The sequence below is a fragment of the Thalassophryne amazonica genome, chromosome 15 (genome assembly GCF_902500255.1).
Source record: "Thalassophryne amazonica chromosome 15, fThaAma1.1, whole genome shotgun sequence".
Classification (NCBI taxonomy): Eukaryota; Metazoa; Chordata; class Actinopteri; order Batrachoidiformes; family Batrachoididae; genus Thalassophryne; species Thalassophryne amazonica.
Window position 1 is genome coordinate 2579702 of NC_047117.1, and position 27352 is coordinate 2607053.

The window sequence follows — 27352 nt, forward strand, 5'->3', positions numbered from 1 at the left end:
GGCGGGAGTTCTGTTCTTCCGGACAGCGCGAGCGCAGGCGACCCCTGCCGCTCCCGCTCGGTGACGTCACAACGTCCCCTCCAGGAAAGATGGCGGCGGAGGAGAGCAGGTCGAAACGGCGGCATCACAAAAGCATCTTCACGGAAGGTAAATAAAATGAATAAAACCCGCAGGAGGCGAGCATCATCCGACCGACGACCTGCGGCGGCGCGGCGGGTTACCGCTGCGGGCCGTCAGCGTCTTTACGGCCGCTAAACGGTAAGAAAGCAGCCCGCAGTCTCAGTCTGCGTTCATGTACTCATCGAGCGGAAAAAAAGCCCGCAGTGGAAAAATCATCGCGTTTAATGTGTGAAGGCTCATACTAAGGCGGTGCGCTGACTGAAACACGGTTAGATGTTCTGTCGGGACGAGGCGTTTTCAGCCGCAGCTAACGGCGCTGCTAACACCGAAACATCAATTCATTATGAGGTCACTAAAGAGCTGCTGACGTCACAGCGCGTCACCTCACCGCCCTCATTTATTACTATATTACGCATTCACGTCGTAACTATAGTTTACAGTTAAAATATCTGTAATTACGTTGTAATAAGTACTAAACAATATAGACAATCAAATAGTCATCAAGTTAGATTGTTGTTTTCTGCCAGTGTGAAAAGTGAATAATAAATATATTCAGCACAGATTTATTTAATGACATAAATCAGGTGAACAATGTAGGAATAAATTTTTAATGAAGTCTCCAAAAGTAATTGATCCATAGCTGAGCTGCTTCCTGAGCAAAATGTGTTTTTCTCTCATTTCACTGGAGTGAACAGGTAGGAATCCAACCAGCTGAAGACTGACATCATCCCGCTGACATCATCGCGCCGCTGCATGTTGGTGGTGTGTGCGGCAGGCCTTAAACCCTGATGGTTGTGTTGTCAGTGACAGAAAATTCCACCACCGCTGAACGTGAAAGCGGAACCTGCGCACCTTTTTTGACCACTTTTTACAGTGTGTGGTCTTTAATACAGACCGACCAGACAGAAACACCTGCTTTTTATCAGAAGGACTTCAGTGACAGTACAGAAATAAACTGCAACATCACAAAACAGAACTATGAGGGTGATTGTGAAGTTTTGAGCCTCACCCAGAGGAAGTAGGGTGTGGTTCTCCATCTTTATCATTCTGAGATACCAACATTTCACCTAGAATGTGTGAAGTTTTGATGCAGTGGGTGCAACATTGAGAACTGCTGGTTTCTCCTAATGAAGAAGATGAAGAACCACGCCCTACTTTGTCTGGGTCAGGGTTACAACTTCTCAATCACCCCTCGTACCGCGACAGGTACATGATATAATGGCATTGAGACTCAGCAGGCAGGTTTCCTTACCTACAACAACAAATCGATGCGTTTTCATGACCTCTCTTCATATCTACATGAAAACCAGCCCCCTCATGGAGGCCGCCATGTTGATACAGCAGCCCAAAAGGGACATAATTACTTAATTTTTCATATTTTTCAGTGCGGCCGGAAGACTGAAGCAAAAAGAAGAGGAATCAGTGGTTGTTGCCCTCATTATGGGATTGCAGACAGTGTAATGAAGTTACAGTGGGGCCAAAAAGTATTTAATCAGCCCCTGATTGTGCAAGTTCTCCTACTTAGAAAGATGAGAGAGGTCTGTAATTTTCATCATAGGTACACTTCAACTGTGAGAGACAAAATGAGAAAAAAATGCAGGAATTCACATTGTAGGATTTTTAAATAATTTATTTGTAAATTATGGTGGAAAGTAAGTATTCTTTAAAAATCCTACAATGTGAATTCCTGGATTTTTTTTCTCATTTTGTCTCATAATTGAAGTGTACCTATTATGAAAATTACAGACCTCTCTCATCTTTCTAAGTAGGAGAACTTGCACAATCAGGGTCTGACTAAATACTTTTTAGTCCCACTATAGAAATAGTTAACTTTGTGTAAATAAGCCTGAAATTTGACCTGAAATGGCTGTTGTCCTTTCAGTGTCGTGCTCCTCTCCTGCACACCTTCACGGCTTTGTCAACAAACCCGGATCGACAGACGAGAACGAGCGTCGCTGTTGCATGAATTCTTCCAGACTAGGCTCCACCTGACCAGTGAAATCATTCACTAAGAAATGTAAATCTCATGCTCAGTCTGTGGGTCACAGAGCTTTCTCTTATCATGTCCCTGTTCTGTGGAATGATCTCCCTGCATCAATAAAACAATCAGATTCTGTGGAGACTTTCAAGTCCAGACTTAAGACGCACTTATTTTCCCTTTCATATGGCTAGCATACTGGTGCAGTTTTGTTTTACGCTTTTTACTCTTTTAATTCATGTTATTAGTAATTGAAGTGAGCCGCGACCTCAACTTCACCTAAATTCTGGGTCTTTTAGTGAAGCTTAAGGCTAGCGGCCGATGATCACCTTAGTATTTCTCCTGTTTTTCTTGTTGATTAATGCTGGCAAATTAAACAGTATTTTTTGTCTTTCTGATGCCTGATTCTGTTTTTCTCTGTTTATGGTGCAGCTCCATCCAGAGATGGGAGTTGTGTTTGTGTTGGCGACCCTCCTGTCCTGTGCACCAACAGCAATTCTTGTGTATTCGTCCGTGAATTGTTCTGTGAATTATCTCTGTAATTTCTGTCTGTATCATGGCCCAAGCAGAGGGTCACTCCTTTGAGTCTGGTCTGCTTGAGGTTTCTTCCTCAGAGGGAGTTTTTTCTTACCACTGTTGCTCTGGGGGTTAGTAAGGTTAGACCTTATCTGTGTGAAGCGCCTTGAGGCAACTCTGTTGTGATTTGGCGCTATATAAAGGAAATAAATAATGCTAGGAAAAAAAACTGAATGCAGGAGACTCACGAGGGAAGCCGGACAACTCTGCAGGAGTTACAAGCTTCAGTAGCTGTGATTGGAGAGATTCTGCCAGTCACATGGTGACCTTCACGGTCAAGTGGAACACAGAAAGACTTTAATCAGAATAAACAGGTCCTGAGGCCCATCAGCTCGGTACTTAACCCTGAACACTAGTGTTAAGTGGATTAAACTGGATGTGATGTCAGTCCATCGCAGGTTACTTCGTCCGTCAACGCTGGTACACTTTTACAGGCGGGTGAACTGGGGTGATGCAGATGAAGTGCCTGATCCAACGACACGGACAGGAAGCCTGAAGTACATCCCAGTAATTACACCATGGTCTCAGTATTGCTAGTCCAACCCCTAACCCACTGAGCACGTGTGCTGGAGATCACAGGTTTGGGAGAAGATGAAAACTAAATGAGGTGGTTTGGAGACTCTGCACTCACCTGAAAGAATCAAAACATAAAAGCCCACAAAGATGAGTAGTTTGTCTTTTAAAGGGACTCTAAAATACTGTAAGATTCTAATTGTCTTAATTAATTTTCTCTGAATTAAAAAAAGTAAAAATGTATGAAAATGTGGTTTAGTTTTCTGCACCTTTCCAGTCTAGAACTCACATCTTATGGTTGTTCTTGGTAGGTGTCTGGGGGTTTAGAAGATACGCGTCTGAGATGAAGCAGGCAGAGGAGAATGACGACGAAGACCTGCTGGAAGAGGAAGATGAGGAGGATGTGGGCGTGGCCAGGCCGGTGCAGATAGTGGTGGCGGACGAGGACGAGCACTCCTTCTGGCTGCAGGAGGAGGTGCTAGAGCGGCTGCTGCTGCAGAAGGAGGTGCAGGATCTCCATGTGGTGGTCGTCTCTGTGGCCGGAGCCTTCCGCAAAGGAAAGTCCTTCCTGCTGGACTTCATGCTGCGCTACATGTACAACCAGGTAGGCTTGAGCCCAGGATTGTGTGTCTGCCGTGGCTGGAAAATCCTCCAACTCTTTATTTTTAATTCTGAAGCTGTTAACTGACCTGCTGTCCCTGTGGTCCCTGTAGGTGTCTCAGAACAAGAAGGTCTAACTGGTGCTGTTTGAATTGGATGGGATAAATCATCTTTTGGTTTGATAAAGTGTTGAACGGTTATGGTTGAAATTAACCCGCCACCTTTGGTCTTTTCAGTGATTGGTCCTCATCCTGAGGTTGGGATCCTCTGTGTTAATCCACATTAAGGTCTAAGGAACCTTCTGGTGGTTTTCTTTGCTGTGCTCTGAGGGTTTTGAACTGAAACAATGCCGGCGTTGTGGCGGCTCACTGCTGCTTTTTCACATGACAGTCTTTTAAACGACTGCAGCTTGTGTGTGTGTGTCTGTGTCTGCCTTCTCAATACTAAGTTGTTTCTTTTAGCTGCTTTTTCTGGGTCAAATCAGGGAGGACAAAAACCGTTCACTGAGAATCAGGTGTTTTTTGTTTTTTTTTTTGTCCACTTTTACAGTTTGACAAAAAATGGACCATTCTGATGTCCAACATGAAGACAGCTGAGCCGTATCTTCTGCAAAGATTGATTGTGATCTGAAAAGCAAACATAGTTTATCATCATTATTATGATTTCAATCTTCATTTAATCAGATGTTGGTATCTAAATATGAAGGTAGAACTTCTTAATTCTGAAAAGAGACTTATGCTGCGTTTGCACATAATGACGACCACGAATGCCACGAAGTATACATTCTTGGCCGCTGATCACGAATGTGATGATTCAGGGTTAGGGATGGATATTGATAAGATTTTATCGATATTGATGCCATTATTGATTACGCTTATCGATCTGATTCCTTATCGATTCCCTTATCGATACCTCTTGTGAATTTTCTGTGTACTAAAAGTAGGTTTTCTATGTCAACAACATTTGAAATTGGTCACTGGATCCTTGATCTCTGGACATAAATAAAAATAAACAAGATCTGTAGTTTTTCTCAAAAGCATTTCCTTTCAGACATTTTGGCATGAAAGTCTCTGTACCTCTGAGCTGAGCTCAGTCGGCTGCTGCACGTCTCATTTTGGGAGGAAAAAAAATGTTTTGATTGATTGCAGTTTGTTTTACATTTGAAAAGAGGTGTCAATTGATTTTAAACGGTGTTTCGCTTTGAAGTTATTAATTCCGACTGGACTCTATTGTTCTAACTTGACTCGACAGAGAGCCGCACGGCGTTTGGAGTAGACATGGGCTGATAACCGGTTTCACGGTATACCGCGGTATGAAAAAGCCACGGTATCAAAACCACTAAAATTTTCCGTTATACCGTCCCTATGGTATGAGCGGGTTATGAGAATTCTTGACAGGCAGAGCGGAGGCGGCTGCTGCAGCTCTTCCCCCGGTGCGCACCTCTGTCTCTGTTTACAAACAGGCAGCTAACATTAGCTAGCTCTGCGTCATGGCTGAAGGAGGTGAAGCCTGCACTTAACTTTTCCCTCCGTCTTAAAGAACCAAGTCAGCTTTTTCATTTTATTTTCTGTGGAATAGCCCTTCAAGCCAAAAACAGTGGCAACAAAGCACCGTAGCTATGGCCTGTGTCGGATGCAGAGTGATTCAAGATACCCGCAAAGGATTACATGGAAGGAGTAAACATTATCCCATCTTTGAAACCACTGAGAAGTACAAGCTTTCTAACACAAACATGTCAAGAAGGACAAATACATCTATTCCAAGCACTTCGTTGGTGAAGCTGGGCCAAGTATTGAGCATCCGGAGTTCCGGACATTATTCCAGCCACGTTTCTCCCGAAACAAGTAAGTAAGTCATATTTCCCACGGTGCAGATGCTACATGTCTAAAAGAGTGACTATTATTTTGGTATTTTCTCTAAAGTTATCAGTGGTATAGTGCTCATAGCTGTAGACATCACATCAATTAGTGCACCTGAATCACACGCGCTTCATATGCAAATAGCCATAATGTTGTTAAAGCACATTTTAAAGCTATACATATTACCGTGAAAGCGCTGTATTTTTGCCCACAGTTATCATACCATCCAAATCTCGTACCAGAAAGCAACAAGACAGGAGTCCCAGTTAGTGACTTTAACCCTCACAAAAGTGACTCACAATTGACATATTCAGGGATGAAAGTGGTGAAAAACAAAAAGCTGAAACCCAAAATTACCCCCAACACCACCTGCACGAAAATGTTTGAATTCTAGAAGCTCTGAAATGCAATCTGGGACTATTCCAGACAATAAACTGCAGTGAGTGCAGTGTCCATTTAGTGAGAAAAAAAAACAACTTTCCTTATTCCAATTCATTCCAGTAGTATTCTGCTCTTACTAGGATGCAGCAGTTTTCTAGTTTGGCAGATAGTTCTGGAAGAAATCACTGAAGAAATTAACAAATTGAAAATATGGTTTGACCAAAACAAACTGTCATTAAACTTAAATAAAACAGGGATGAAATGGAGGTGTGAGAGTCACTAGGTGTTCACAGGAAACACTTACTTATTTCTATATGTATTTATTTTTGTTCATTGTTAGTTGGTTTTAACTTTTCTGTTGTGTTTTGTTTCATCAGGTTTGTAGCATTATTAGTTATTATGAGTTATTATTACTATTGTTGTTGCTATTATTATTAATATGCATAAAAAAACAAATAAAAAAAATCCAGTTTGACTCTTTTACGACAACAAACGCTGAGCCATTAATTATACAGAAAACAAATGCACACAAACATGTTGAGATGCGAACAGCTTAATTCAAACTTTAACATTGAAAATGCCATAGACATGCTAACGCGTTAGCATTGGCCCAGTTTTTAAATTATAAAATACGTCCATCAACTGTTTCAGAAGACCATAACAGGTCAGTTTAACATAAAAGGGTATATTTTACTCACAGACATATGCTCTTTAGGGTTTTAGCAGGAAAAAATTTAAATAAAGTCCAACGACCCAGCAGATCGAACCATTGCTTCATTGGTTCACGCTTCAAAGTGCAGTCGCTCTGCAGAAGCGGTAGATTACAGACCCGCTGCAGGGTCTGCAATCAACGTAGAGAAATGATCATTTCTGAATGATGGTGAATGTGAGGCATAATTGTAAAGCGCTTTGAGCATCTGATGCAGATGGAAAAGCGCTATATAAATGCACTCCATTTACCATTACCATTTACCATCATTTTCCCGACAAAAATCCTCAAAAACAACGGCCGCTCTGAAAGACCGATAAGGGAATCGTTAAGCAAAAAGACGATTGATATCGGTGGATCAAATAATTTCTTAACGATACCCAACCCGAGATGTGAGATGTGGTCCGTGGTGCGAGACCAAAACAAACGAAGAAGACCAAAACACACATGGCGGACTCGGTGAAGTTTGATGACACAGAGATGCAAAGAAATTCGACTTTGCTGCTGCAAAATATGGTAAAATAAATAGAATTTTGCATATTTTTGTAGTGGCCTGAGCGGGCCATCATTTGGTAAATTGTACTGGCCCGTAGTGGCCTGAAAGTGGGCCAAATCAGCGCCGGGCCAGCGGGCAAATGGCTGTGTCGAGCCCTGAGTGTGGTTCTCCATCTTTTGCATTTTGAGAAACCAGCGTTTCTGGAAAATGTGTGACATTTTGACTCACTGGGCCTCATGTATCAATGTTGCGCACTTGTGACGTAAATTTACGGCGTAAACTTGAAATACACCAAAGTTGCCGTGACATGTATCAAGCAGTGCGCACCTGCCCATTTCTGGCATATGCCAGAAATGGGCAGAGATCACGTCGATCTTGATAAATGCGGCGGGTGGAAACGATCGGAATTATAATAAACACGCCCATAAATATTCAGACTCCGCTTCAGACACACCCTCATTTTACGACATGGAAGCCGGGAAGACGGCAATGAAAAAGAACTCCACCAATCACGACGCGTGCCAATAGAGCGTCAAAAGCGGCCGTTGTATCAATTGTTTTGTAGTATATAATCAATAAAGTGTTACAGTGGTCCCTCATTAATCGCTGGAGTTACGTTCTAAAAAATAGCCTGTAATACGTGAAATCGCGACGTAGTCAGCGTTATTTTTTACAATTATTATAGACGTTTTAAGGCTGTAAAACCCCTGTAAAACCACTTTATACACTTTTCTCAATCAGGCATGAACATTTTCTCACTTTTCTCTCGTGTGTAAACACTCTCAAAGTTCAAACCTTAGTAGAAAAATAAGACCAACCTGTTTTCAGGTCCAAACATTTGTTTGAGAAATAAAAATAGAACGTTTTTCTATAAATAATTATGATGGCTTTTAGAACTAACAAATTAATTTTAACGATCAACCAACGAGGTCGGACACATAAATTATTAATAGTGACTCACCAGTATGTCACAGATCGGGCCTCTGCTTCCTGACGCTGCGCCTTTTCCCACTCACATCTCGCTGCAGCAGGTGTTTGTTTCCGTGTGACAAACACAGTTATGAGTAGTTGTTAGCGCTATTTTTTCTTCTGGGCAACAAGATTCTTATAAACAGATACGCAGAACACTGTAAAAAAAAAAAGGCATGCAAAATTGGACTAAATACTCCGCGAGACTCCGAGGCCACGACAGGTGAACGGCATTATAGCGAGGGACCACTGTATTCTCTTTTCACATGTCAATAATTCTTGACATGTGGATATTTGCTCGCTCAATTAATAAGACACGTCTAATCTGTCAGGTTTCTTTATTTTTTAAATGTATTTCTGTATTTATTTTATTGTGACAACCGAATGGAGACGACAAAACCTGGTTGCAGCACGGGCGAATTAAGGGAATGACGAAACTACAGTTGTAATTATCAATTTCATTGTCTAAAACGATCACACCACATGAAGTTAAGCTCAGCGCTGCTCTGGCTCCAGGCTCGAAGTCTGGAGAAAAAGGCGAGCAGCGCTTTCTTTGCAGTCAGCGCTGTAGCCACGAATCGTGCTCCATAACAATCCCGCAAAGGCGGGATTTGTATTGATTATTATGTAGTATAATCAGGAAAGTGTTATTTATGTAACATATGCATTGATTTGTATAATGGCACTGTTTATCATGTTGATCATCTTCATTTTTATGTGGATTCCAGCGCTAGTTCATTTTGGTGTATAATTTACGCCACCTCTCAACCTGGTGTATATTTTCAGCGCAGCGTACGCCAACGACCACATTGATAAATGCCAAGTGGTGCAGCCGTTTTGGCGTACACCCCATATACGCTCAAATATCGCCGTACGCAACGTTGTTACATGAGGCCCACTGTGTGTAAAATTGAGAAATGTTGGTTTCTGAGAATGCAGATGATGCTTCATCTGGGTCAGTCAGGTTTAGGGCTGCAGCTAACAAATATTTTTGGAATGGAGTATTCCATTGATTGTTTTATTGATTAATTGAGTAACTGGATAAGAAGTATTTTTGTGTTTTTAAATAACAATGCCATTAGTGCCAGGGTCCTCAGCAGTGTCACAGTGGTGCTGCACCAATATACAGAAGTGCAGGCGGTCGGTGAAATCCTCAGTCGATCAAACTGCACATTCTGTGAGGCTTCATCACGGCGTTGCTTTGCGCCATGCGGCTCCACCGCGATGCGCGGAATTCCTCTGCTCCTCTTTCCATGACAAAAACTCCTGTAACAGTGGAATGTGCCGTTCATTTCCAAATTGGAAGCTGTGTTGATCCAGGACGTCCTCTGACTAGCACAGGAATTGCGGAAGACGTGGACATCAGCACTTTTTCGGCACATTGAGACGTGCGGAGGAATTCCGCGCGTCGCGGTGGAGCGATCCCACCCGCTGTGTTCACAGCTGGACGCCGTTCCTTGTTGTACCGGCGCTGCTCCTTGTTGTACTGGACGCTGTTGTACTGGACGCTGCGTATATAAAATAATTATTCCATGGGGGAATAATCATTTGAAAGCGGCTCAGATCACTTTCTGAATCACAGAGAAGGCTGCAGCCGGAGCCGTTCGCACGCATGCACGCACGCGATAACAAGCTGCAGAAAGCATTTTGAGCCATCTCAAAAGGTAATTATTTGACTTGTTTACATTGCGTTGGCTTAATAAAACAGTTGTGTGTATTTTCCTTCTTGTCTGGAGCTGTTAAAGTATTTATTTTTATGTTTATAACAGATTTAATTTCTTGTTCTAATCCTTAAGGCGAGCTGTGCCCTGATGTGATCCGCTGACATCACCACTTGCCGTGTTCCTTTCTTCTTTACTCCACTTGACGAGCTGCACGTCGTGTTGGAGATTAGATTGCGCCACATAGCCTGACATTTGTGCGTGAAAGATTTTTTGAACATTTTAAAATTCTGTGTGCGCAACAGCACTCACCGGCGTCCTGTCTGCACCCGTTAAAGACGAGTTTACTCTCCAGCACGACACATCATGACACAGGTCGTGTATGCTCACGTAAATGCCCCTTAACACATCATCACAGTCGTTGAGTCATCACTTGAAGACTGGTCCTGTGCTCGGCACTGTGGTTTTTTTGTCCTGGATTTGGGGACACGGTGAGCGTCTGACTGTCTGCCCTCTTCCAGTCATCCCTGTCATGGATCGGAGGAGAGGACCAGCCTCTGACCGGGTTCACGTGGCGAGGTGGCTGTGAGAGGGAGACTACGGGCATCCAGGCCTGGAACCAGGTGTTTGTGGTGGAGAAACCAGATGGCTGTAAGGTGAGGTCACTGAGGCATCATGCCGTTTCCTCTCTTATAAAGACGTTTGTGGGACGTGTGTTTTCTTTCCATCTGAACCTGCCCCATTATTTCCTAAATATTTGCTGATGTGTGTTGAACTCTGGGTAAAAGTCCAAACTTCATACGGTCAGTTTGGACATTTACTTACTGCCTCCTCCTGGTTGCATGTGGATGAAATGTTGATTTAAATAAAAAGTCTGTTTAGCATTTATTTATTTTTCTTCTGTATCCATGGAGACTTTTTAATAAAAGTCACCTGCTGGTCTCGTTGCCACCACAAACTATAAGAAAAGACTGAAATGTAGCTTCTTGTGCAAACTGAGAACATTCCTCACTCCTTAGAACATCTGACCCTTTGATGTAATTTCATGTCGCTATGTTTCAGTTAAAACAGCTAATTTCTGTACTTTTTTCACAGTTATTGATGCTCTGTGGAGAAAAGCTGCTTATTTTCACGGGTTTTTTTTCGTGTAGGTTGCACTTCTCCTAATTGACACACAGGGGGCGTTTGACAGTCAGTCAACCATCAAAGACTGCGCCACGCTGTTCGCCCTGAGCACCATGACGAGCTCTGTGCAGGTCAGATCTTAATATGCGCTCAGAAACAAACTTTTGCTCATAAATGCATCTGACAGATGTGATGAGAAGCTGCTGAGTTCTCACTTTTAGAAAGAATCGTTCATTTTTCTGGATGTGTTTCAGGTGTACAACTTGTCCCAGAACGTCCAGGAAGACGACCTCCAGCACCTCCAGGTCAGTTTGTCGTCAGAACTTTGCGTGTTGAGCACGGTTTTAGGCTGGACTCACTGCAGGATTCAATCATGTCCCCTGAGATCTTGTGAGGTAACACTTCACGTCACATGGTGGAAAGCACAAATTCAACTTCATCTCCTCTGAGTGCCGTCCTAGTTGCACCGTACAATCAGTCCGATGGTAGAATTTGACATCTAGCACCACTGCACACAGGAACCCTCAATTTAAACAAAAACCCAGGAGGACTTCAGGATTATCAGCTGGACCCGCTTCCTCTTATTTAGGTTTTTATTGATAACGGCCATTTCATATATCCCTGTGATAGCATCATATCATTACATTTATTCAAATAAAAGAAAAAGAGAACAGCTTTGAGATGTCGTCAATAAAATGATATGAAGTCTAAATATAAATAAAATATAAAATCCAAATAGAAATCTAAGTGGAAATCCATCAATTAAATTAAAATACAGTACCAGTCATAAGTTAGACTCACTGCCCGATTCAGGTGAATGAGACAGTGAGTCCAGCTTTTGACTGGTACTGTATAAAATCCAAATAGAAAATCAAAATCTAAAATCCAAATAGAAAATCAAAATCTAAAATCCAAATAGAAAATCTAAATTCTTGTGCAGGAGGAAAAATGTGTTTCAGGTTGAGGTGGATTTTGGTTCAAATGTCAAATGAGCCTGTTTTTTTTATTTTTAATGTGTTAAATAAACAGATTGTTTTGTGTTCGTAGCTCTTCACGGAGTATGGACGACTCGCTATGGAGGAAGTCTTCAAGAAACCTTTTCAGGTACGAACTGCTGACTGCAGACAACACCTTCAAACCAGGTCCAGTGAGTTTTCAGTCTTGGAGTGGATCGCGTGACTAGTTGGTCGCAGGCCAGTAAATCAGCCCTAAAGCCCCTTGAATTAATGTTCAAAAGGGCAATAAAAATTCATGATAGGAAATCCAGACAATATCATCATTGTCTTATTCTTTCTAAGTATGAGTTTTTAAATTTTGACAATCTAATAATACATGCAAATATCTGTCTACTCTTTAAAATCATCTACGATATGGCTGCTCCTCCCCTAAGAAGGTTTGTCACGTGCTCAGAAAGAACAACTCGAGCTACAAGGGCGACCTCTAGAGGAGAGCGCAGCATTGCTAAATGTAGACCCTCTTTTGCCAAATCTGCCTTTTCTGTTGTTGCCTCTAGTCAGTGGAATATCTTACCAAACGACATAATGAAATGTACAACTTTTCCAATGTTTGCACAGCTGACAAAGAAATGGCTTTTATCAAAGCAAGTTTGTACCCACCACTGATGAATGTATGTGTATGAGAGCACAGAGTGCAGGCGTCTGAAAAATATGATTTGTATATATGATGTAAGCGTGAGAATATAGTGTGATGATGTTTGAAAAGTGTGACTGTGTATGTGTGCACATATACACACATACATATATATGTATGTGTGTATATGTGCACGTATATATATATATATATATATATATATATATATATATATGTATGTATGTGTATATGTGCACGTATATATATATGTGTGTGTGTGTGTGTGTATATATAATGAGTGTGAGTGTGAACAAAGTGGTATCTTTTGTATATGTCTTTGAACTGATAAAATGTTGAAAGTTTTTATGAATGTATACTTGAGGGGTGAGGTATTATATGTTTACAGTATCAATAGTCTTTGTGCTAAATGGATTTTCTTTTCATTTACAAATGCTGTTATTTATAGTTAGACATCAACCTGTCCAGGGACTATAGGTGGAAATTAGTATTTTTGCTATAACCTGGCACAATGCATCTTTCCTGTTTTTTTAAGTCAATGTATTATTGTGCAATGTCCCTGAGAAATAAAATCATACCATCTGTTCAAATGGATGGAGCCAAGGGTTTGTTTTATAAATTAAACAGCACGTTTGTTAGCTGTCATTTTATGATCCACCAGCCCAGACACGCCTCAGCGGACATGTTACAAAAACGCACGCAGATAAAAGTCATAAAAATAATGAAGTTTGTTTTGAGGTGAGCAGGTTTTTGGCTCAGGTGGTTTTAAGCCGTTTTGGTCTCTTGTGATTGTGAATCAGTAACATGAACATGTGTTCAGACGCTGATGTTCCTGATCAGAGACTGGAGTTACCCGTATGAACATCCGTACGGCCTGGAGGGCGGGCGGAGCTTCCTGGACAAACGGCTGCTGGTGAGTCCCGTGTTTTAGAAGTTTACTTCTGGTGTTCTTCAGAGCGAGCAGGTCTGAGATCTGGTCCTCTTCGTGGGATGTACCCAAGCTGGGTCCATGCACCTGGTTGACGGTTGGATCTCGATCCAGCTGTGAAGTTTGACGGTTCATATATGATTGTCATAGATCAAAACAGACCTGGGACCTGGTCCTTCAGCTTCTGAGGTTCCTCACTGCTGTGTCCAGGTGAAGCAGAATCAACATGAAGAACTGCAGAATGTCAGGAAACACATCCACTCCTGCTTCTCCAATATCAGGTGCTTCCTGCTGCCTCACCCCGGCCTGAAGGTGGCGACCAACCCTCACTTTGACGGCCGGCTCAGAGGTAACTCAGAACTAACTGAACAACAGGGCAAAACCGCCTTCTTACCATTTAACACATGTAGGTAAAGGTGTAGCTGTAAGTGAGTGCTTCAGTTTTAAAGTCACTGGGATGAGCTGTGAAAGGTGTCGAAGACTAAAGAAGAGGTCCACTTGCTTTGGAGTAAGTCTGTAGGTTCCTCCTGTCTTGATGGTTGAGAACCTTGTCGACAGCTGTGAACCTGTGGTCCTGTCTTGTCCCAGATATCGACGAGGACTTCAAGAAGGAGCTCGCAAACCTCATCCCGGCGCTCTTGTCTCCAGAGAATCTGGTGGAAAAGGAGATCGGAGGAGTTAAAATCACCTGCAAAGACCTCCTTCACTACTTCAAGGTCTGACCCCTTCCTGTGATCTTCACTTTTGATTTTTTTTTTTATTTTGTAGAATCTTAAATTCAAACACAGTGGCTCTTCTTTTTAGGACTTTGGGTCAGACCTGGACGAGGTTTGCTCTGTAATGTGTCTTTATAGTTTAAGTCTCTGGTGGTTTTAGTCTTTGGACAGTTCATGATAAAAAAAATTATTTCTGTTTTTCTGCTTTTCTTAACAGCTTTGTGATTTTTTATTTTTTTTTTTTGTCTGCTTGTCATTTCTGTGTTCAGGCGTACATGAAGATCTATCAAGGGGAGGAGCTTCCTCACCCCAAGTCCATGCTGCAGGTCAGACCTGTTCTTACAAATACTAATCGAAGGAAGACGTAGTCCAACAGTGCCACCAAGTGGACACACACTGTGTCTGCGCTTAGTTTTTCAAACCGTGTTCAGTCTCGGACCTGCAGCCTGACGTGCACCTGTTAAATCAGACACAAAAGGCTGTGATTTGACACTTTGCTGCTTTTAATCCTTCGTCTGCCATCATATTTTCATAGTTTTTACAGTTCGCACGCTGATAAACAGATCAGAAAAGTCCTCATCACATTTACAGCGCAAAGTCGGTAAAAGAGGAAAATGTTCAGCTTACCTTTGATTTGGAGGTGATGATTGGAGAAAGAAAAACTTGAGGGTCAAATTAATCCAGAATAAAGCAAAATCCAGAGACAGAGAACTTTAATACTGTCACACACGTCGTATGACACGGACTTACAGAGCTGCAGACGCATAAATCAGGCTTTAAATTAACTAAATAAATCATCATAAATTGTAAATTTATGTAAATGTGATATCTTAACTATTTTTATATTTATTTTGATAGCACCTGTAACCTGGATGTGTTTCTGTTTGTGGTTAAAGGATTTTAAAAAATGGTGAAAACATTAAAGGTTCATTCAGTAGTTCAGCGCAGTTGGAACCAAAATGGCGCCACGTTCCGAGTTGATGCCGCTCTCTCGCACTCTAGACAGAGTCAGGTCCGACTGCTTTGTGTGGGTCCTGTCTCTTGAAGAACCTGTTGACATCCCTCTCATGAACAGAGAGGCGTGGTGGGGGATGAGGTGGGGGTCCTTGCTGTGGGCAGTTGTGTGGGGGGCAGACCACTGAACTCTACACTACGTGGGGCAGACCCCAGTTGGGGTGGGGGAGGAGGTGCTGGTGGGTTGGAGCTGGTGACCATGGGGGATGGTATTAGGACAGTCTGTCTTTCAAATCTGCAGTTTAACTGGTTCAGCTTGTTGGCCAGTAGAGGGTCATTGACAGAGTGTTTGTATATGTGTGTGTGTGTGTGTGTGGGTGGGGGGTGGGGGGGGGGGGGGGGTGGTTAGTAGTTGGTGATTGAATTCAATCTATTTCATATAGCGCCAAATCACAGCAAAGTTTCCTCAAGCTGCTTCACACAAGTAAGGTCTAACCTTGCCAACCCCAAGAGCAAGAACACAGGTGACTGATCTGTCTGAGTCCTTTCCAGACAGATGTAGTCATTGGCTGAGAACTGGTATTGATGTTTGTCAGCGTACAGCCGTTTAGCTTCCCTAATCGCCTTGACCTTGTCCCCACTCTTGAAAGCTTCCTTCTGCAGCCTCAACTGTTTGAGTTTAGGACTAAACCAGGGTTTGTTGTTGTTATACCTCACTGTGGTTTGTTACGGTATGCAGCAGTCCACACAGAACCTAATATATGAGGTCATAGCGTCTGTGTTGGTGGCAGTCTTGAACACATCCCAGTCCATGTTTTCCAAACATGCCTGTAGATGCTCCACAGTTTAGATGTCCTCACTACAGGTTTTCAGAGCTTTAGTTTCTGCCTGTAGGTAGGAATCAGGTGGACCATGGCATAGTCTGAGTGTCCCAGAGCGGCACAGGGACGGCATGATAAGCATTGTTCATAGTTATGCAACAGTGATCCAGAGTTCTGTCCTCTCTGGTCGACATAAGCTGTATGTATTTGGGAAGTTCGTGGGAGAGAGTACCTTTGTTAAAGTCACTGAGGACAATAACTTAAGAGTCCGGGTTGGTCTGCTCCACACAAAGTATCTGGTTGGTGAGTGTGTGTTGTGCCTCGTGGACGTTGGCCTGCAGTGGAATGTAAACACTGACCAGAATGAATGAGGTGATCTCACGGGGTGAGTAGAATGGTTTGCAGTTAATAAAAATGTTTCCATATCAGGAGAGCAGTGCTGTTGGATCACTATCACATTGTTACAACAGCCACTGTTAACGTAAAAATAGATTCCTCCACCCTTCATTTTGCCGGAGAGTCCTGCATCTCGGTCCTCTCCGAAAAGTCGGAAGCCTGCCAGCTGCAGCGCAGAGTCCGGAATTGATGCGCAGAGCCACATCTCCGTGAAGCACAAAACAGCAGATGTAGAGAAATCTCTGCTTTTTCCCACCAGTAGCTGGAGTTCGGCCATTTTATTTTGCAGAGAGTGCATGTTGGAGAGGAATATTCCTGTTAGCGGTGTACGGTGACCGTGTCAGTGAAGCTGCACAAGTGCACCGGTATATCTCCCCCTCTTCCGGTGTTTCATTGTGAAGGCCGTGGTGAGGGCACCTTTGGCCAAGATGCCCAATAAATCCAATGACGGCTCAAGAAAAATGGGAAACAAATCCGCTGGCGTTGTTCCCCTGATCCAGGAACCAGTGCAAGTCAACTTCAACTTCAACTTTTTTTTCTTGTATAGCGCCAAATCACAACAAACAGTTGCCCCAAGGCGCTCCACATTGCAAGGCAAGGCCATACAATAATTATGAAACACAGTCTACGTCTAAAGCAACATAACCAAGGGATGGTCCAGGGTCACCCGATCCAGCCCTAACTATAAGCCTTAGCGAAAAGGAAAGTTTTAAGCCTAATCTTAAAAGTAGAGAGGGTATCTGTCTCCCTGATCTGAATTGGGAGCTGGTTCCACAGGAGAGGAGCCTGAAAGCTGAAGGCTCTGCCTCCCATTCTACTCTTACAAACCCTAGGAACTACAAGTAAGCCTGCAGTCTGAGAGCGAAGCGCTCTAATGGGGTAATATGGTACTATGAGGTCCCTAAGATAAGATGGGACCTGATTATTCAAAACCTTATAAGTAAGAAGAAGAATTTTAAATTCTATTCTAGCATTAACAGGAAGCCAATGAAGGGAGGCCAACACGGGTGAGATATGCTCTCTCCTGCTAGTCCCCGTCAGTACTCTAGCTGCAGCATTCTGAACCAACTGAAGGCTTTTTAGGGAACTTTTAGGACAACCTGATAATAATGAATTACAATAGTCCAGCCTAGAGGAAATAAATGCATGAATTAGTTTTTCAGCATCACTCTGAGACAAGACCTTTCTGATTTTAGAGATATTGCGTAAATGCAAAAAGGCAGTCCTACATATTTGTTTAATATGCGCTTTGAATGACATATCCTGATCAAAAATAACTCCAAGATTTCTCACAGTATTACTAGAGATCAGGGAAATGCCATCCAGAGTAACGATCTGGTTAGACACCATGCTTCTAAGATTTGTGGGGCCAAGTACAATAACTTCAGTTTTATCTGAGTTTAAAAGCAGGAAATTAGAGGTCATCCATGTCTTTATGTCTGTAAGACAATCCTGCAGTTTAGCTAATTGGTGCGTATCCTCTGGCTTCATGGATAGATAAAGCTGGGTATCATCTGCGTAACAATGAAAATTTAAGCAATACCGTCTAATAATACTGCCCAAGGGAAGCATGTATAAAGTGAATAAAATTGGTCCTAGCACAGAACCTTGTGGAACTCCATAATTAACTTTAGTCTGTGAAGAAGATTCCCCATTTACATGAACAAACTGTAATCTATTAGACAAATATGATTCAAACCACCGCAGCGCAATGCCTTTAATACCTATGACATGCTCTAATCTCTGTAATAAAATTTTATGGTCAACAGTATCAAAAGCAGCACTGAGGTCCAACAGAACAAGCACAGAGATAAGTCCACTGTCCGAAGCCATAAGAAGATCATTTGTAACCTTCACTAATGCTGTTTCTGTACTATGATGAATTCTAAAACCTGACTGAAACTCTTCAAATAGACCATTCCTCTGCAGGTGATCAGTTAGCTGTTTTACAACTACCCTCTCAAGAATCTTTGAGAGAAAAGGAAGGTTGGAGATTGGCCTATAATTAGCTAAGATAGCTGGGTCAAGTGATGGCTTTTTAAGTAATGGTTTAATTACTGCCACCTTAAAGGCCTGTGGTACATAACCAACTAACAAAGATAGATTGATCATATTTAAGATTGAAGCATTAAATAATGGTAGGACTTCCTTGAGCAGCCTGGCAGGAATGGGGTCTAATAAGCATGTTGATGGTTTGGATGAAGTAACTAATGAAAATAACTCAGACAGAACAATCGGAGAGAAAGAGTCTAACCAAATACCGGCATCACTGAAAGCAGCCAAAGATAACGATACATCTTTGGGATGGTTATGAGTAATTTTTTCTCTAATAGTCAAAATTTTGTTAGCAAAGAAAGTCATGAAGTCATTACTAGTTAAAGTTAATGGAATACTCAGCTCAATAGAGCTCTGACTCTTTGTCAGCCTGGCTACAGTGCTGAAAAGAAACCTGGGGTTGTTCTTATTTTCTTCAATTAGTGATGAGTAGAAAGATGTCCTAGCTTCACGAAGGGCTTTCTTATAGAGCAACAAACTCTTTTTCCAGGCTAAGTGAAGATCTTCTAAATTAGTGAGACGCCATTTCCTCTCCAACTTACGGGTTATCTGCTTTAAGCTACGAGTTTGTGAGTTATACCACGGAGTCAGACACTTCTGATTTAAAGCTCTCTTTTTCAGAGGAGCTACAGCATCCAAAGTTGTCTTCAATGAGGATGTAAAACTATTGACAAGATACTCTAACTCCCTTACAGAGTTTAGGTAGCTACTCTGCTCTGTGTTGGTATATGACATTAGAGAACATAAAGAAGGAATCATATCCTTAAAAGTAACAAAAGTAACACACAAAAACAAACTAAAGAGTGCGCACTGAAACAGCAAGGCAGCCGTTTGTGGCACGATCTTGACACCATGTTTTTATTGATGACTCCTGTCATGTTTTTTTGTTTGGTCTCCCTCGTCTCGGTAACTCACGTTCATGTCGATGCTGATACAGGAAGTGCTTCTCGCGAGTGACTACTTGATTCTGACTGTATGATCCACGTCATTTTTTTGTTTGTTTGTTTTATTTGTTTTCCTTTCTGCACACCAGAATTGTCAGATCTAATCCAAATACAATCTGTTTCCTAGGCAACAGCTGAAGCCAATAACCTTGCAGCTGTAGCCGGCGCTAAAGACGCGTACATCAAAAGTATGGAGCAGGTAACAATTACCCATTAGTCTTCCTTTACTTCCCGTTACTGTTGCCTGAACTCCAGATGAATGTCACGTTCTCTGTCAGATCTGTGGCGGAGACCGGCCGTACCTTTCCCCAGCAGAACTGGAGCGCCACCACGCTGAACTCCGCCAGGCGTCAGTGCGACACTTCCGAACCATCAAGAAGATGGGCGGTGAGCACTTCTGCCACCGCTACCAGGAGCAGCTGGAGGCGGAGCTGGACGAAGCCTATGCCAACTTCAGCAAGCACAACGCTGGCAAAAACATATTCTACGCCGCACGCACGCCGGCCACCCTGTTTGCCGTCATGTTCACCATGTACGTGGTCTCTCTGGTGACGGGCTTTGTTGGCATCAGCTTGGTGGCCACACTGTGTAACCTGGTGATGGGCGTGACTCTGACAGTGCTCTGCGTCTGGACCTACGCCAAGTACTCTGGGAAGTTTCGTGAGGTGGGCGGAGTCATCGACCAGGTGGCTGAAACGCTGTGGGAGCAGGTGAGAGGAGGCGTCTTACGGAAGATGTTTTTGCCGTTTTTCTGTCTTCTTGTATCATCTGATTGTTTTTATTTCTCCTGCTGACGCTGCAGAGGACACCACGGAAGGTGAGCGCCGACCCGCGTTTAGCCCACATTAACAAGAAGGGAGGAGGCGTGGCTTTATTTTTAATGTTCATTTGAGCCCGTTGTGTTTGGCTGATTTCAGAAAAGACTAAGTATAAATTAATTCCCTGTCGGGCTGCAGAACCCGCGGCTGCATCCTCCGCTCGTCTGTATGACCACGGACGCGCTGATGAAAGTATAAACTAGAGCGCTGCACTCGTAGAGCACAAACCTCCGCAAACACTGGTTTCCAATTCCACAAATTTTTACCTTGGAAAACATTTTCAAGGTCAAAGTGACTTTTCATCAGATAAAGTAGATGTGATCAAATGTCAGGAGGATGTATTTAGGTCATGCAGTTGAAGTTTTTTGTGGTGTTGTCAGGTTTTTTTTTTTTTTTTTTCTTCTATTGTTTTGGTTTCTGAATTCTTTTTCAGGTCATTTTCACTGAACTTTGTTTTTCTCTGCTGTGAACAATGTGTTGCTTTTTGACACCTGGTTTCCGACTGACAACTTGAACACAAATGGGCATAAAACTGGAACCTCCATCCAGTTTTGGTGGTGAAGGTAAATCCAGAACAGAAAAACGAGAGTGACTGAGGCACATTTGATTGAGATATAATTCAAAATGTACAACAGATGGGCTTTTCAATATTAAATTCAAATGTCCACAAAATCCACAATCCGGATCAGACCCGGATCAAACTTTGTCCATCGACAAAGGATACAATCCTACATAACCCTCTGAAATCTGAAAGAAATGTGATCTTTTTTGACAGTTAGGAATTTTTGAGAACTTGTTCAGTACTAAAGGAAAGGGATTTTTCCAATTTTTAAAAAGATTTTTCCTGACCTTTGACCTTGAAAATTTAATCAATCAGGATATGAATCCTCTAAAAATTTCATAACGATATATGAAACATTGCAGGTTACAGGTTCACAAACAGACAAACGGGTGAAAGCAGAAGCTCCGCCCAGCTTTGTTATAAAAACACCATCAGTTCAGCGTGTGTGTGATGCAACAAAACATTTTGTTCTGTTTGAAAAATGTGACCTCTGCCCTTGTCTTTGCGTTTGCAGCTGTAGTTAATGACCTGTGGGGGGCACCGGACCTGGTTTGGGTTTTAACGTTGGTCATCTGTGTGTCTGTTTTTTTGTGGCACTCGTTTACTTTACATCTTCCTCTTCAGGTGTTTTCCAAACTCTTCGAGGTCACTCGAAGTCAAATCCCGCTGAGAGGCCTCCTCCTCACACCACGATCCAGGCTGGCCTCAAACAATAACGTCAAGAAGAAGAAGTAGCAGTGGACCTTCCTGGTTCTGCCGCCGTCACGGCGCTGACTGTTCAGACGTACGGATCGCCTTCTGTTCCAGTCAGACTGACTGCAGGAAGCACTTTATTCTCTATAAAATAGAAATAGTGGGAGGGGGTCATTCTTCTGTGCGCTCACCCGTCCAATGACCACATTCCCACGTGTGCTGGTGACCACGCCTCCTCACTGCTCCCTCCATCGCTGTCAGGGTGATATTGACAAGGAGGCGGAAGTCACAGCCAGTGTTTACAGATCAGTGTCACTGTGGGTCTTAATCCTGGTTTTGGGTTCAGACGGTTCCAAACCAGATGAAGAGTCTTAACCTGAAACAGGAAGTTAGTTTGCGTCAGCGCGCCTGATTCAGCCAATCAAAAACACGGAATAAATAAGATCTGAATTGTTTCAGGACTTCAGGGCCTGCTTTCCACCAAACCTCTAGTCTGGACCGTTGGTGTTCCGATGTTTACACCAAGATTATGCTGCCGTGTTTTTGAGCCTAAAATTTCACATCAGCTGTTGGTGCAGCGTGAAACAGACGAGGACGAGCTGGAGGAGGAGCAACAGGTCACGGTGGGTTTTATGGTACACACTTACCAAAAAGTAGTATATGCAAGTATGTTTAAGTATACTTCTAGTTTACTTTTTATATACTTATAAGTACTGTTTTTTGGTAAGGGCAGCGCCGCTCGTTTCTGTGCAGCATGAATCATCTTTTCTGTGTCGCTCGTTTTTCTGCAGGATGAACAAACTTCCTGTGGCTGAGCACACAAATATTTTACTACGACTTCACTGCTGATCAGCCGGCGTACGGACCTTCAGCCTCCGTCACGGCCCAGAAAACACTCTCCAGATTAGAATTCCATGATTTTTAAACCCAACGCTGACTTGTTGGACACGGGTCCTAAAGGTTCAGTGAGACAAAAACCTGAGAAAAGGCTTTTTTAATGAGAATACGATCAGAAGTTTAGAAAACGGTCATATTAAAGTAAATGACAGATATTAATGAGGTTAATATTTCAGTGGAAAGAGTTCAGTCACTTTAATTCCAGAAAAATTCCCAACCCCTTGTTGGAATCACAGCACTTCTTTTTCTCAGAGCCATGTTGGCATCCTCTCAACCACGAAGGCGACTGATGCAAAAAAAAAAAAAAAACCTCCAGTCAAACTATTGAAGCTCAAACTGCATTTTTCAGACCACAAGTCCCCCCCCCCCTTTTTTTTTCTTTTTTTTTTTACTAGTTTGAGACGTCCTATGATTTAAACTAGTGTGAACTGTCTACCAAAAATAATCATGTGTTCATTAAGGACTTTCCTAAAAATCTGTGCACTCAACAAAACAAACTCCAGTAATAAAAGTAAACTAGTGTGTTGTCCGTGGGGATCCATGGGCTCTAGATTGGGTCGTGTTCAGTAAATAAGCAGCTGACATTTTTCAAAGGTGGTAATAAATTATGCAAAGTTTCTATAATTATTTTAACTGAAAGTGCAGGAAATTAAAATGAGAAAGTTTTGTGAATAATTGTATTCATTATTTGGCACATTTAGTTGTGTTTTACAGCTGACAAGGTTGAGATAGTTCCTTTGTTCAGAGCTTGTCTGGTTACCAGGGACTGATTCATGGTGACATCAGCATCCATTTTCCAGTAGGTGTTACCTAATATCCCTAATTCCTCCAACAGTATTAGTCCTATCAACGTTTCCTTTTTCACAGAGTTCGTCCTTGACCCATAATACATAACATCAGCTCTCCCCAGTTTCTCTGTGAACGAGGTTTCACGCACACACAGGCCACTTGGCTTTGTCACCACTCTGTGTTCATGTGATGGTTTATTTTGTCCAAACTACATCAAATAACATCCAGTACGTTGTCCATTGCATGTTTATCATCTGTCTTGCTTATTTTTAAAATTTTAAACTCCTCCTCACATTCACCCTGACATCAGTGAGTCAGAATGTGAGGCATTATTGTAAAGCGTTTTGAGCGTCTGATACAGATGGAAAAGCGCTATATAAATGCAGTCCATTTACCATTTTCATGTTAAGTAACAGCACAGCTGTGGTGTGCACATGCCGCAGCGTGCTGTGTGTCTGTTGTTGCTACAAAGTGAGTTCCACATACAGAAAACAGGTGCAACTTATGCTCTGGAAAATACGATCACCACTTTAGCGTTGTCATGGTGTATTTTGGTTTCCCTCACTCATCTTCATGGACACTCAGTTTTCTAGGACCGCCTGCTCTAGACAGACTTCCCTTCCTGTGTCAGACATTTCTGACTGATTTTATCCAACTATACAGGAGGCATAATCTGACTTATAACATCTGACTTATCAAGTGAGGAAAGCCATCAGAACAGTAAGGTCATTTTCAAGGTCAAAATGACAGATGATGTATTTGTATCTGTAGCCATGTGGGAGGAGTCGGGTCAAAGGGCTTCCCTCACAGACCTGATTCCTGTAGAATCCTCACTGCATTTAGACAGGAGTTAATATTTTGAGGGAAACTCCAAAATTATTCTCAAATTAATAACTTGTTTTTGCTTCAGAGTTCATGTTTATAATGATTATATGAACATAACTGTAAAATAAGTGCACTTTTTTCCACAGTGTCAGCTGAAATAACTGATGGATTATAATAAGTAATTTAGATTTGAGAAATGAAATGAGTTACATTTTAAACTATTATTATTATTAATGCATTTTTGTTCATTGACTCGATGGAATTTTTTTTTTTTTTTTTTCAGTTTGTAGAATAATAGATTTGTAGAATAATAGATTTTTCTTTCTCCATGTAATGTGGAATTGCGTCAGGCAGGGTATCCGGTGTAAAACTTGTGTCAAATCAACATGTAGATCCACCTTGGACCTGCTGTGGTGACCCCTAGTCTAAACCAGGCCTCTGCTGTAGGGACTTTTTTTCACAACAAAATTTTTATTCTCATAATTGTGTCATTGTTTTTCGAATGGTGGCTGTCATTCATGTAAAACTGTAAATATTCTCGTTAAACTTTCTCATTCCATCCTTTCCACCAGTCCTGAAGGGCCAAACAACCTCCTGTTCTTTTATTGTGAAACAGTCAAACAGGAAGCAGTCACGTGTGACGACTTTTTTGTTTAAGGACAGAGAACTTATTTTTGCTGTGAACCACTTTATTTATTCATTGACACTTTCTACGGCCTCGTCCACACTCGCTGTATGAAATATACATATATAAATATGGATTTTCTAGACCTTTTCTAGCTGGATCAGGTTCAGCTCTGGATGATGTGACCATGCTTTATGTGAATATGTCTGATAAATTCCTTTTATATATAAATATGTGTGTATGTATATAAATATGTTTGTAGATTTGATCTGAGCACTGCATTCCCGCCTCCTGCAGGTAAAAAGACTTTATAAGGATTTCTTTGTTTTTGGTCTTCTGTTGTATTTTCAAGTTATTTTGCTTTATTTTTCAAAATTAAACCAAACTCCTTCAACACAGTGTGATGACTTTATGTTCCAACAGAGGGCGCCCTCCTTCTAACGAGCATGATAAAAATCTTTACGTTTTGTTGGTTTTGTTTCAAACTTCGATTTTGTCCCCCCCCCCCAACACATATTTTAAAGCCTTCTTGTCATTTGTGTTAATGACGTCACTATTGCTAGGGGTCAGTCTTTTGCCCCACCCCGCTCCACGTGCCGCTCTCATTGCAGCACCAACACACAGAATTTCTCTCTGTCCCAGATTGATCTCTTTCAGTGCAGCTTCTTGTTCTGACTTTAACACCAACACCCAACTCTTTCATCTCCAACTGTAAATGGTCATCAAAACATTTCACTCATATCTTTCTGAACTCTTCCGTATCAAACTCCATTGTGTTAATGTTTACAATGCTCATAAACTTAAGTTTCTTAAATATTTATTATGGCCACTTTTAAAACTTCAGTTGTCTTTCTAATTTTATTACTGGTAAGTTTTAGAATTGATTTAGATGAGATATACTCATTGCACAGGAATATATCACAATTATGTGAGAACTACTTTTTGCGCAGGAATTCATCAAGCACGTCGGCCGCGGGCGCGTACTAACACAGAATACTCAGAAACTGGACAGTTGTTCGGTCAAAACGAGTGTCCACTTTTAGCTTGTCCTAAGCTAAGTGGTGTCACCCGTGTCTTTTGACCTTGCCGGCTGGTCACGTGACTCGTGGGCTGAGGTTCTTTTGCCTGACGGACGTTTAAACGTCAGTCCAGGTTTCGTTTTGGGGTTTTTAGTAAATCAGGAAACGTTTTAGTCTACGTTCTTTGTTGGAAAGCTTCTGTTTGTTCGCCTGAAATCGTGATGCAGAAAACAGCTGATTTCTGAAGGTGAGACTGACTTTGTTTAAATGTTGTCGCTGGTTGTGTAAACACGTTGTAAACACATAAACAGACTAAACAAACAATCTGACTAAATAAATGAATAAACGGGCTGTTAAAAAAATGCTAGCTTCGCCAGCTAACTGATAGCATACAGCTATAAATTCTTTGCCAAGTCTGTTTGTGGGCTGAAACGTCAGTTTTTGACGCGCTCCAGAGAATAACTACAAAACGACCCGTTTAAAACAAGCGGCTTCCTTCTTTTTTGCCGTTTTAGTAACATGAAAATCACGGAGCTCGGACTTCCGGTGGGAGTGGAAGTACGTAAAGGCGTCCTGCGGTAAACTTTGTTTTTGGACATGAAAATGTGCACATTTTAAACTGATGTTTACGGGCGTTTTCTTGCAGGTTTAATATAAAGGCAGCTGTTCGCCTCATGAGTCTCTACGTGACCAAATATTAAACATTTTCTGCGCATTTAAGATTTGCATCCAAAACATTAAAACAGGTTTTAGATACGATGTCCAGACAAACAAATCAGTTTAGATGATGATCTCGTTGTGTTGACTTGACTTTACTGTTGAGGTTTTAGACATTTTTAAATAAAGTCCTTAACCCCGAGAGACTCTTCTGAGGGATGAATGAAGTTCTGTCTTCATCCTCACACCGTTAAACGGTCCAGGCTCGAAGAGAATCTGGTCCGTTTGTCCTGAAGCTGAGACAGACTGTGAACGGATCCTCCACACGGTCACAGACGTGTCAGTGTCTCTTCCCTCACCAGGCTCCTCCCCTTGTCTTGGCTGGAACCTGGTGCCCACGTCTGTATTGCACTTTGATCCAGTGCTGTCGTTCTAAACGTCCTCTAAGTTAAGTTGCCTCCTCCAGACGGTTTGTATTTCTGAATAGTAATAAAAAATACTCATGTTCTTACTTGACAGAAAACTGTTTATATTAAATTATCCTTTTATTTGTGCAGTCAGGTTCTGAAGGTGGACGGACTGAATAATAATAATAAAGTTTAATGTGATTTTGAAATAAAACTGAAAGTCAACAAGATAATCCAGATGATTTAAAATAAAGCAAAACTGTCCAAATACTTGTGGACCCAAATTATTAAAAAGCAGTGTGGGTCCATTTGACATGGATTTGGAACCGTCCCTCAGTCTGTGGTCACCTCTTTATTCTGAGGACTCTGATTGGATGCTGCTGTGTTTGCAGTTAATCCACTGATTTCATTTTCATTGGTTAATGTTGTTCTAGGTGACTTCCTGTCTGTCATGGGCCTCCAGAGCATCTGGGAAAAGTACAAAGTCCTGATTGTTATGGGAACCAGTCTGGGGCTGATCCACTGGGGCTGGTACAACCTGAAGGCATATCCTCTGATTCAAAGTCCCAAAGACAAATCCAGTCCTGAGCCGGCCGTCATCGGCTACGTTTCACCGCCTACTGCCACCAAGAACAAGTAGACCCGACCCGG

General features: G+C 42.1%; 1 protein-coding gene and 1 long non-coding RNA gene across 2 annotated transcripts; one reads left to right on the forward strand and one right to left on the reverse strand.

Annotated features, from left to right (window-relative positions):
* The first annotated feature begins 50 nt into the window (after positions 1–50).
* On the forward strand, positions 51–21637 carry LOC117525649 (atlastin-2-like). The gene is made up of 13 exons (XM_034187558.1): positions 51–147; positions 3499–3791; positions 10384–10518; positions 11014–11118; positions 11242–11292; positions 12035–12091; positions 13416–13508; positions 13734–13872; positions 14112–14239; positions 14509–14565; positions 19537–19608; positions 19688–20119; positions 21414–21637. Exons 1-13 carry the CDS (start codon positions 90–92, stop codon positions 21522–21524), a joined length of 1731 nt encoding a protein of 576 aa, XP_034043449.1. The 5' UTR covers positions 51–89; the 3' UTR covers positions 21525–21637.
* LOC117525652 lies at positions 12483–27352 on the reverse strand. The gene is made up of 3 exons (XR_004565110.1): positions 27329–27352; positions 27103–27285; positions 12483–12494 (listed from the first exon to the last, which is right to left on the reverse strand). It is a non-coding gene; the product is annotated as an uncharacterized LOC117525652 (long non-coding RNA).

Coding starts and splice junctions, on each gene's coding strand:
- LOC117525649 (XM_034187558.1), top strand. CDS start 90: ATGGCGGCGGAGGAGAGCAGGTCGAAACGGCGGCATCACAAAAGCATC. Junction 148..3,498: donor CAAAAGCATCTTCACGGAAG/GTAAATAAAATG, acceptor TGTTCTTGGTAG/GTGTCTGGGGGTTTAGAAGA. Junction 20,120..21,413: donor CTGAAACGCTGTGGGAGCAG/GTGAGAGGAGGC, acceptor CTTCCTCTTCAG/GTGTTTTCCAAACTCTTCGA.